Consider the following 13152-nt stretch of genomic DNA (forward strand, 5'->3'; position numbering starts at 1 on the left):
ATTTTATATTAGTATCAGTAGGCAAATTTTTGATACTTTCGGTTATGTTATTGTGGTTTTCGGAAGTAGGGTAATTGCTATAAATGGGATTGCTAGATATCCATTACTAACAATTGCTTTCCTACATATGAGTTATGAAAGTAGATGTAGTAAGAGATATATAATAATAAGAATACAGACTTTTATCCTTATCTACTCTTTATGGGACTTGGCGTGAAGATATATAAAATAAAGACAAATTTACAGGGTACAGAGGAATAACACCGGAGCCCTCAGGAATGGCAACGCATGGGAGGTATCATGGGCGAAACAGTATACTCTGTTATGTCCATGGTACTGCTCATGTCTATAGGTGACCGTTACCACTTTTCATTAGATGGGCCGTCAGCTTGTTTGCCTTTCTAAGTTGTGAAAAAAAAAAACAAAAAATGTTCAAATTTTTTGGTTGAACAAACAACCTTTATATTGTCAGGAACAATGTTTTTACAGTGTTGTTATAATTTTATTATTAACTAGCTTTTGTTCGCTCCTTCGTACGTGTGATTTTTGGAAGTAGGATAATCAATAGTGTAGACCACTTTTATATGGTGTATTAAGATAAAATTATCTTAAAAGTAGGTAATGATTGTTCCTTATTTTATTTTATGTAGATATTGTTCATTGCTAAATACGAGTAAAGACAATTTGTAAAATGTAATATATTGTAAAATGTAACGATAAATGAATGAATGAATGAATGAGTATACTTTATTTGCATTTTACAATATAGGAAATAAGCAAGACAATTTACAAACACAATGATACAATTGTATAAATTAATATTTAATGTAGGTGTAAACTTACCTGGTTTTCTTATTCCCATAAATATGTAGGTGCGTCTGTAGAAAACTTCGGTTCCCAACTTGAAATTTCTTAAATTCCATACCATCATACGACGGAATTGCTTCGGTTCATACCCGAACCGCTCGTATAATTAAAACAATAAACGCTTACATTACAATCCATGGAAATAAAATTAAATAAAAATGACTTAAATGTTACCACGAAAATTTATTTTGAGTTAAATAAAAATAAGGTTAATTACAGACGCAAATTAGAAATTTCATGTGTATTTTTTGTACTATAATTATATTTTGGAGTTATTGTTACCTTGACTTTGGAATAAAAAAATATATTATATATAGCTAAGTAATTGAAGGTACTTATAACCTTAATAGGTTCTCAATAAAGTAACTCTTCAAAAATTATGAATATCCTAAGCTAGTGTCAGATTGCTCATTAGCAATTATTAAAATTTATTAATATTTACTCATACATGTAAGTGAACCGCGTATATGCAAGTGTATATTATGTTTACTAAATTTTATGACGACTGTGTTGCTGTAAAGTTTTTTTATAACAGGTACATAGAATGACAAACAATCTGACGGCCTCGAACGTAATAATCTTTGGCGTAGATATGGACAGTACGACGGACATCACAAATACTGTGATATGATGTCTATGGTACCCATAATGCGTTGTTATTCCTGAGGAGTATTGTATTGTACATAATACATTGTATTATAAAATCTTTATTGTATATTATATTGGGCACATTAAGAAGATTTAACATATAATGGCGGATTTGCTCCATTGATTTCTTACAGTCAATCTTCGAGGATCTGAAAGAAATTATAGAATGTTTGACGATTACTATGGTTTCAAGCCATAACAAACGGATTCAAATCTTACCAAATTTTGTTTCAACGTGAAAGAGTCCTAAGTCCGTTCAATTGAATTTAATCCTATGTTGATTTCCCCTGTATAGGCAAATGCGAAATGACGTCACCGTGGTACAATTAGAAATTCTAATCTTGCTACGCGTATTAATTATGAAAATGTTAGTACCTACTTTGATTCTAATAAAATGTATCGTTGTTAAACTGGACGTTGTAATGTCCTTTCTGGAGACACATTGATTTGAATTTTTGCTGTAAAAGTATATAAAAAAACTTATATTAATTTTTTTATACAACTTAGAATAACACACAAGCTGACGGCCTAACTAATGGAAAGTAGTAACCGTCGTCTATAGATATGAACAGATGGAGACTTTGTACAAAACTTTGTTTATTTTTTCCAGTGTTGCAGCTATGTTGGATTGGCTATTTTCGTATATTTTCGTTTTTTTTTTCATATTACAAAATACAAAAAAAAAAAATGAATTATTTAATTAAAGTATTATTTAAACCACTAAGGTTTGTCTATAATATCAAAAGCAATTAGCAGTGTCGTGCCGGCGTAGAGTGGGCCATCTCTTCCTTTCTTGTGGGTGTCTTAAAACGTTATCAAAGCCTAACTGCGGTTGCCAATCCGCCTGCCAAACGTGGCAATTATTGGCGATAGACTTCCCTTGAGTCTATCTTCAATAGTGAACAATTAATCGCTATTATGACTAAGAGCAGTTTATTATTTAGATAGAAGTATTTTCAAAATTCTATCTATATTAAATAAAATACATTATGTCAATAATGAAATTAGTTTTATAGTGAGAATCAGATAGCAATAGAGTTTGTACTATAATGTGATGGTAACGTGTGAGAGGAATACCATATCTTAGATTAAGTATATAGATAGAGTGTCTACATACTCGTACAAATGTTTCGAAAAAAGCGGACCAACTTTTTCACACAATTTTGCGTGATAATAGGTGATTCTTTTATAACTTCTATGTTTATTTTGTCTTATAATTTCTGCGTCTTTTTAGTGCGTAAGTATTAATTTTATTCATTAAATAATACGACAAGATACATTTAATGCGTAAGTATATAGAACATTAATAAAAAAAACGAGCGATTTTTTATCAGCTAACTTGCTGATAAAAAGTTGACCCGTTTTTGAGGTTCGAAGCTCTATCTATATAACCTAAAGCTACAATATATTCTGTGATACTTTCCATCAAGTGGTCTGTCAGCTTGTTTCTCGTTCTAATTTTAAATTCAGATGAAATCGAAACTGTGTAAGTAATTATTAATTTCGAAAAGTAATATTCTTAAGGATTAAATATAAATGAAGTATTTAATAGTTACATTAAAATCTCGTCAATGTCCTAAAAAAACTAATAACAGTGAACTCATTTACAGATTCAAAGATGATATCGTGATTTTACTTCGCCACTATATGAAAATGCCGAGATTATGTTCCAATATACAACTTTTTACTTAAGGATGTACTATAGTATCATGAAGTCGTCTTTCATGGAACTTTGCCATTTGACTAAGTATTCACGGCAAAATATAAGATGTATTTTTTGTCTTCTCAGAATTAAAACTTCTTTAGAGTCTATCCTAAAACAACTGCCGTCTCAGTACAAGAACTCTCTCCACAATGCAAAGATATATTATTATTACAAAAAGTAATCGAGTATTTTAAATTAATATTGATGTGAAGTTTTATTAAAAGTATCAAATTATGACGTTGACAGGAAAATTGGAAGTAATAAAACAAATAGTGTTCCGAAATCTAATTTTTATTTCATCGCTTTATTAGGACCCTACATAAGAAAATACAATGATACCTTAAGATGAGGAATTTGGATTTGGATATACTTAATGTTTATTTTCTTCGCATCTAACAAGAGTGACACAAGTATTTACATAAATTCATATTTTGGTTACTTTTAGTAAAAAAATAGTCACTGGCGATAATTTAGTAATGAAATAAAAGTAGTATTTTTTTACAATAATTAAAAAATAACAAATTATTTTTTTTTTTTCAAACTGGGGTTCCCTGTATTTTGATATAAAGATATATCAGTGTTTGTTCTATTTGAAATAATTAAAAAATAATAATGACATATGTTTAACGGTGATATTATTTATGTATGTATAGGTATGGATACATACTTATGGAGCATAGAATCGCCAATGACTGAAAAACAATGATAGTAACTATTTTATTTATTATACAATATACACACAATGTAATATAGAAACATTTTTGAATGAAAATAAAAAAATACACGGAACATGACATCTATGTAGATTGATATAATATGAGTACATGCATATTATCAAGAATTTATTTGTGCATAGAAAATAAAACAATATTTCCGATTAATACTTTAATAATGTTCTAATTTTGAATAGGAAATTTTGTTTAATCAATTTCAAAGACAACAAGGCGAATGTAACTTTACTTGTATTACACTTAACTGTTGACAAAGATTATTATAGAATTTATGTGCTACCAGGGGAAATAGTTTTTAATATATAAATAATAAAATAAGGGCAAAATAAAAATCTTTTTACAAATTACAATAGCATATAAGTAAACAAATAAAGGTGTAGGGTATAAAGCTCTGAATTTTTTTTTCACAAATAGAATGCTCGGCATTAATTTATACATTCCAAAGCAGAAACATTTTACTGAAAGTATGGTAATACCGTCCCATTTGTTCAGTAAAGCTGTGGCGTTCACTGCGGCAAAATCAAACAAAATGAATACAACATTATTTTTAACAAGTTATTACTGGCTAAATGGTTAGGCCATGCCTCCATTTCTCAGAAAACATGCTCTTAATGATAATTTTTACATATAACTACATAAAATGGTCTTATCACCCACTGGTTCGAAACATAACTGACTATGATTATGTATTGAATAGCTTTTTAAACGACTTCAGAATGGATAAGGTTCTCAATTAGGCCACATTTTTTATGGAATTTATATGAAATCTTCATTAATACTGAACAAAATTTGATAATTCTTTTTGAAATAGATAAGGCCTATTCAATGTTGGTCCTGTATTAATTTTGTCACGATCAAGGTTTCTTGTTTTACAGAGTAAAATCGGAGTTGAATATTTTATATTTCTTTGGTTGCGTTATGTCTTGTCGTTATAAAATCTATGGCACCGTCGGCTTCTATTCCAATTTCACTGCAATTTTGCTTATTATTTCTAAAAGATTAGACCAGATAGTGGAACGATATAACTGGCGGAAACATTTCAGACTAGTATCGGGGTCAGTAGGCAGGAGGTTTAATATTAACAATAGTCTATTATTTATATAGCGTTAAAATAATGATAGAATGCCAATTAAATGAAAACGTATTGAAAAATTTTTTTATAGGTAAATTTTTCACTAAGATGTTAATAAAAATATAATAACGAAGTCGGACTCTAACACGTAGTGATGATTTTTATATCTTAACACATAATATATTTTGAATGTAATTCTTTATGAATTTTTTAGTTCTTTTAGGTATATATCGGAAAATATTTCGTGGTAGTCTGGTTGAACTTTATAAACTACGTATTCATGGAAGTGAAATATCTAATAAAACAGTATACTTTGGTATAATAGGGGTTTTAAAATAATTAACAATGATTATTTTTTATTAGATATTATAAGAATAATTAATTTTCTCCAACTGTTATCCTATATACCAAAAGTGAAATTTTAATCCATGATAATTTAAAAATGGAACGATCTAAATAAAGTACATAATTATAGTAAAGTTTATAAAATGAACTTTTCTGTGATAATTTTAATAAAGTTGTGCTTAGTAGTTTATTTATAAGTGAAAACTTTGGATTTGTTTGATAAATTGTTACCCTATTGTCCTCGTACAAATAAGTTCAACACAATATCTAACCTAAAAATGAATTAAGTGTTCAGGCTGTCTACTTGAATTCACAAACTAAAAGACATTGGTGTCTCACCAAATACTCGAGTACCAACTTAGCACGCTTGAAGATCTTTTGACAGGAGTTTCCGCTCTTTGCATCGCTTCGTCAAGAGCCATGTTACTTAACTAGGACAGAGTTAGCCTTTCGTACATTACGATACAGAGACATAGAATACCTTCGACATCTCATCCATATAATATATGATATTTTACATATAACATTCTTTATCTAGTAACAGCATATCCGGACAATGCTTGACTGCGAACCAAAGACACTAAGAACAAATGTTAGTATTTAAATTATTATTATTCTTTTTTATATAGCTATGACAAATATTAAATATATCTGTAAATAAAAAATATATATTAAAAATAATAAAAATATCTAAGTGTCAGCTGTTAGTCTTTTTATTAAATGAAATACCGAAACCTGGTTATCTGTTTACTTGTATAAAATATACAAAAAGTGATAATGCTTAAAAAAAACAATAGTACATTTGCTAAAATCGTTAACGATATTGCTTTTGTTGTTAACTGCTCTAGAAACTAGTATTTATAAGTATATTGGTGATTATTTTTTAATAGAATTAAAGAATTTTTCCTTTGCTTCGATGCAAAGGAAAAAAGTTAAATTTGTTAGTGAAAGGCAAGACGTTTAGGATATAAGTTTGGCCTAAAATATCTGAAAAATTTCACACTCTTTTCATCGAGAGTCGGGTAAATATTTGTTCGAAGTCTTGTCTACACTTTGGTGACAGTCGACTGTCACAGGCGGTTGAAAGCAAAGACAGTTGGAAGATTTATGGCCTAGTTTACATCTGCAAACTATTGTGCTGTTATTCTCCGGTACGTACTCTGATAGACAGATAGGCATATTTCAAATGGTTAATGAAAGGAGACGCATCTGCTTGTCTTTGTAGGTAAGTAATTTATAATCACTAAGTTTTAGATTAGATGATAAATTAATGTGCTAATTATTAGAAATTGTATTGTTAAAGTAATACCGGTTTTATTTTATAAAAATCTAACTTCCATCGTGACAAAATTAACATAAACAACTACCAACATTCACAAGTCAGTGACCATAATAATTATCAAAGTTCTTTCAGTATTTACCAAGATTTTCGTATATTATATGTCATTTTCGCAAAAATATTCAATCTAGTACTTTTTTTTAAGTCGATTGAATACGAAGTTAACCTATTTTGGATAGCATTTTATTCAATATATGCGGAAAATTATAGCTCTGCTCATTACAGGTAAATATTAATATTGATGGATAATAACATTGAATATTAACAAAGGTAAACATAAACTTCTGTATAACTAAATCAAAATTACAGTTTTTTTTTGTTTTTACAGCAAAAGATCCACTTTTGCTCGTTTAGTTCTGTTCGCTTCATTTAGACTTTTTTTTACTGTTTAAATAATTACGAAGCCGATTCTTAAAATTCATTGTTTAATTTTAGAACTATCTGATTCTAATGGACAGAGAGGGATATTTAGTGTATTATATCGATTTTGAAACATCACATACTAAAATTATTTATAATTATAGACAGATTTGAGCTACATTTAAGAATAGTTCCCAGTATTCCTTCAGTTTTGCAGTCTTTGAAAAACACGCATGTAACACTGATTGAAATGGATTTATAGCATTCTAGTTTACCTTTGCCTTTCTTTTTTCTTTTTATGAAATTAATCTATAAGAATATTATATACTATATTGCACATTTAGAGGTACTCAAACTGATATTGTGGCTCACTTATAATAATATCCACACACAACCACAATACATTATGGAAAGAAACTACTTCAGTGAAACTTTTAGAATATATCTCAATATAAACATCAAATTGAAATGTCAAATTATTTTTTTCCAAGCGTAGTTTCCCCACACATTGTCTGCAATATTATAATCTACCTACAATTATTTATCTATACCTAATTTATATTTATAATGTCACTAGTGCTTAATAACAATATTTACAACACATAATTTGTTCTACATAAGCAAATTTGAAATCAGTTCGGTTGACAAAAATAATATATTTTATATTTTAAATGAAATAAATAATATATTTTAATTTTATATTTTAGATACAAGACCTGATTTAAAACCATTTATTTTTTTTATTAGACATAAATAAAATCTAAGCAATAACCTAAATTGTAACAAAGGAAATGAAGCTCACCGGTACTTTTGGCATAATACATGGACAGTCAGAAAAAGAGATAATAAGAATCTATAGAGCTTCATTATTAATGTAAATGATAATTAAAGAATTTGAGAAAGAAATAGCAAGAACTGTATTAAGCCATTCTTCTTGTTAATTATCATCTACTACATATTTGCAATAAATATTAATTGATTATTTTCTTATATTTTATTATTAAACGATGCGCCTGTTTTTATAATATTTGAAAGATATTCGTTCCTAGTTTTTAATTTCTTTCTAAATATGGTATTAACTTACTTTCAATTAGTTCGCTAACAAGAGAAAAATTACAAACAAATTAAGTTAATTTTAATATTTGAGTTCGCTTACTACGATAAAACAAATACATATGTGGAAGACTGGATAATCTGGATAGGTTCTGGTAGTAGCATGCATTTTTATTACTAAGAAAACTATTCAAGAAAGTATTTTAAACATACAGCATTCAATATCAGTACAAATGAAATAAGAGAACTATACAACAATGTCAACCGAACTAAAAATCACAAACATAAAATTTTGTTAGGAAAAAATTAAAAGATATGCACGACATATTATGACTCAAGACTACATCCCTTGTTTTACAAGTATATTATTTTAGTTTTTATTGATATGGGATAGATACATTAAGACAGTTTTTAATTTTATTTCTTGTAAATTTATTATCTGGCAGTGCCACCGATTCACATCAATCAGTATTTGCTGAAATCTAATAAATTTAATTACCGATCCTATCTTAATTTTGTATTATTGCAAAGGGATACAATATTATAAATTTACAATGTAATTAATACGTGTACACAATATTTTCAACAAGAACAATAATAAATAATAATAATTTACATAATATTTGTAATTTAAACATAGAAACAAAATAGGGGATATTATATACGTTTACAAAATAAATACTAAAACCCCCAACAAGTAACAATATTTAGTATATATATGTGCACAGTATCAATATTTTTACTATTGAAGTCTTTTATAGTGATAAATTAAACATTGATAATGCAAAAGGGGACTGCCTAACCTACTATCACATGGATTAAAATACTTTGGACTACTTTAATGTCATACATTTACACCACTTAGGCAACAACATAATACGTTTTAATACTATAGTTACCAAATTCATAACAGCTTACACCTTATAAAGCCTTTCTCCTTTTACAATTAGTATTTCTTTGGTCAATCTGAAATAATAAATTCACCAAGTTGTTTACCTCACACTTCATTCTACGACGTTATACATTACTTTGTTCAATGCAAACTGTTATTATAATATAGTTTTAAGAGTACTTATTTTACTTACAATGCATAATATAAACAATTTGACTAAATCTTTGAGGAATTTTACAAATTAGTAACGACTAGTTGGTTTGAAACAGCATAAAAAGTTATAAATAGTAGAACAAATATGAGGAAATAAAAGTGGTTAGACCTTGTAATTATCTTAAAAAAGTCTTAATTAGATCACAGTATCTAGGTCTCTTGTATCGACCTCAGGCATTGACAATCATAGAAAACTCTCTGATGCTCTTGTTTCCTCACGATCGACTGCTGAAACTATTTCTACACCTTCATCATAATTGTGTATTTTAGTAGTATTATTCACACAATAATGCTGATCAGGATCGCCGTACTGACTATGGTAGAATTCCTCCCGCATCATATGATTTAAGTTTGAACATCTAAAGAATAATATTTCTTGGAACGGTTTTCTAAAGTCTCTATTCAAGGTAGCGTAAATTATTGGATTTAGTAAACTGTTTATATAACCTAACCAAAGAAAGAGCGCACTGACTGCATCTGGAATGGCATCTTCTTCGACAAAAGGCCTCACTAAAGCAAGCACGAAGAATGGAAACCAGCAAAATACAAATGCTGACATTATAATACCAAGAGTAGTAGACGCTTTTCGCTCCTTTGCTAATTGAAATCTCAATTTCTTTTGGTGAGGTGAATGTGAAGATGAGTGGAGCAGGTCTTTGGCGATGTGACTTTTTTGAGCAAAATTTGATAGTGACGACCGAATTCTATTAGTCGTTAGTTTATTACTACTTTCAGATGATTGTCTTCGTCTTTCTTTAATTTGAAGTTTATTGTCTGTGGTTGGGGTGTGGGATGTGGATCGGTTTATAGTATGTATAGGTTTAGTAGGCGTTTTCATTTGTTGTAACATTGGACACTGTGACTCGTTGGACTTGCGCTGTCCGCTGAAACACCTTCCTATTGTGCTTTCTGTTTTATCTACACTGCACTGTAACAAAGAGAATGAACCTATTATATTATCATTTTTTTAGATTTAGAAACTCGAAAAGTGTATTTTATAATAGGGCACAGATTTATCTTAAATTTAACAGTATACTATAGTAGTATTATTCTATTTGTGTAAATATTAACATAATTACTAGTGATCCACTTTTGTTTTGTGCGGGTAGATAGATAGAGAAAGATAATATAGCCCATGTTATTCATTGATAATATTTCTCTATGAGCGAAAGGATTTTTGTAATCAGTAATGTAGTTTTTGAGTTTATTCATTACAAACAAGCAACCTTTTTATAAGATAATGAATATGAGTATAACATACTTGTCGTAAATATAAATTGAGTTTAAACATGTATTTGAATTAGGTGATGAAATAACCATAGTTAATTACAACAAAATAATATAAATCTAGACAAAGAATTTATGAAATTAACAAACTTGTTTACTAAGTTTTAAATTGCGTTCTATTTTATTTTATTTGCTTTCAGTTTGCAAATAATATTTATTCTTATAAATTACAAAAAAAAAAAAACAATTTATAAATACATATTAGATTATTTGAAATACTAACCGTAGTATTAGTGCTGGCAGTGGATCCTCTAGCTGCAGCTTGTGATGGTTGCGTACCCAAAAGTCTTGCCTCTGCAGCTCCACCATTCTTAACATTAATTTCAAGATAGCAATGTGTTTCCAAATGTGATTGAGCACGCCTTTCATCTTTCACAATTTTTCTAGCGGCGCTAAATATTTTGTAGTAAACTACAATCATCACAGTGAGTGGTATGTAAAAAGAACCAAGGGTTGCATAGATTTGGTACACCTTATTTTGGGACACAGAACATGACGTCTCAGTCTTCTCATTGCCCAATATTAGAACTGGTGGAAGCGATATAAATGCTGCGCTCATCCATACGATAAAAACGCAGAAAAACATTCTTCTTGGAGTTCTTTTAACACCATATTCTAATGGTTTTGTAATTGCATAATATCTATCGACAGAGATCATACAGAGGTTTAATATACTTGCAGCACAAGAAAGCACATCACTTGATACCCAAAAATCGCAAATAATTGGTCCAAATGGCCAAGTACCCATAATGTCATATACCATAGCAATGGGCATTACAATGATAGCAACACAAAGATCGCTCACAGCCAATGATACAATTAGATAGTTGCTAGGTCTTCTTAATTTTCTTACAAGACAAACGGCAACACACACTAATATATTTCCTACCACAGTTCCAATAATTACAATCATAAAAACTGTGGCTAGCAGTATGCTGACCGCTGTCGAGTATTTCTTATGCTTTATGTGTACATCAGTGATGTTATCATCGAAAACTGTCCAGTTAACTGTTGAGTTTAGACTGGTAATATTAAACTCAGACCCAACAGTTGATTCACTGAAGTTTACCGAGGCATTGGACAAATCTATTTGTAGCAATACTAAAGATACCAGTATTAGAAGACGCGAAGATAAAGCAACAAAGTTGGGCAGTGAACAGTAGGAGTTATGACTTTGAGTCGCCATACGAGTCCCTGGTGTGGGTGACGATTACTTGTATCGTTTTTTTGACTTTGCCATACATTGGTTTTGATTTTGGTCTACTAATTATATTACTTGTAACTCAATTAGCAATGAATTATACTGAAACATAAATATAGACAAGTCAAGTTTGGAACACGACCTCGTCGTGGAGTTTTTTCGTTTTTAAATGGCGTGTCTGGTTACAATTGAGATTGAATTTTAATTGACATATCGTCTGGCTTGCCTTTCCAACTGCAAACATATCCATTGGAACACAAACTCGCAATTGGTGAATTCGTTCTTATTTCTATATATATACAGTACGTATTTGTTTGTAGCTGATCTTTGGTGTAAATTGCTGTGGGGCGTTTTGTTTTATTGCGCTTAAAGGGCGGTTCGAGATGTTGCTAGTTCAATATCCCGTCTGTGGATTGCTTCATTAGTGCCGATGATTGGAGAAATTTCCCATCTGAAAAGATAAGAAACAGTAGTTAAGATTATGTTTCTTTACAATATTGCTTACGCTTAGATGATTTCTGATATTATATATTTGTATTAATAATTCCTTTTAAATAAAACATTTTAAAATGAGTAACTTTCTTAAAATATTTTATTTGCATTTGAGAATCCTAAATACAAGGAATAAAAAAAGAGTGTCGTCACGCATAATAACGTTTAAGAAAACTGTTTAAGAAACAGGAATTTGCCAATTGATAATTTAAATGTCAGCTACAATATATATAATATATATTCAATTTATTGACGTATTGTGTCATTGTCGATATTGTGTGGTCTTTCCGCGAACGGACTAAGTAAACAACAATGCGTAATTAAGTTTGTATTTCAGAGTGGATGTCTTGACCTAGTTACGAAGTATTGTGATGTAAGAATTTTTCTTCGAAATTCTAATTCAGTATTTTTTTTTAATTCTATAAATAAGTGTGTTTGTGTGAAATAGGGTTGTATGCTTTTTAGTCTGGTCGATATAGTAAGTGATAGTATTTTTTTATTATCTCATTAATAATAAGTGAAGTTATTCTATAAAATAAATATACAGTCTAATACTAAATATATCCAGTAATTAATTTATTTGTTACAGTATAATAAGTTGGCTATAAAATGTATAAATATTTACTACCAAATTATAAATAAACAAGTTATATTATTATTACTTAATTGTTATAACACACGTACAGAATTTTTTTTTAATTTTAAGAAATGTTTTTTAGTATAAGAAGAAAAAAGGTCAATATCAAATGGCAATATACATTGGACATAAAACAGATATTAGCAGCATTTGTTTTATTTAGAAATTGTTGTTTAGAAGACCAAACATAATGTTTGTTTTTGCCCTTACTTTACTTCGTCTTTATATATATTTTATTTCTTATCACCTTACTTATCTTTTTCATCATTCTTGTTGGGTACAATCCTCTCTCATTAGAAACTATAGTTTA

The 13152-nt window shown here is 29.1% G+C and overlaps 1 protein-coding gene across 7 annotated transcripts in view; it reads right to left on the minus strand.

Moving 5' to 3' along the window:
- Nucleotides 1–3493: 3493 nt before the first annotated feature.
- The window catches only part of LOC113514201 (5-hydroxytryptamine receptor 1-like), a 162192-nt gene continuing 152533 nt past the window's right edge, over nucleotides 3494–13152 (minus strand). For all 7 annotated transcript variants that reach the window (XM_031908254.2, XM_052896898.1, XM_026898206.3 and 4 more), the window contains 2 exons: nucleotides 10736–12164; nucleotides 3494–10153 (listed from right to left, as the gene is read on the minus strand). In XM_031908254.2, coding sequence (XP_031764114.2) covers nucleotides 9410–10153; nucleotides 10736–11698 — 1707 coding nt within the window. In that variant the 5' untranslated portion in view covers nucleotides 11699–12164 and the 3' untranslated portion in view covers nucleotides 3494–9409. The remainder of the gene's footprint in view (nucleotides 10154–10735; nucleotides 12165–13152) is intronic.

This window comes from Galleria mellonella, unplaced genomic scaffold (assembly GCF_026898425.1).
Source record: "Galleria mellonella isolate WM207_F2 unplaced genomic scaffold, CSIRO_AGI_GalMel_v1 utg35, whole genome shotgun sequence".
Taxonomy (NCBI): Eukaryota; Metazoa; Arthropoda; class Insecta; order Lepidoptera; family Pyralidae; genus Galleria; species Galleria mellonella.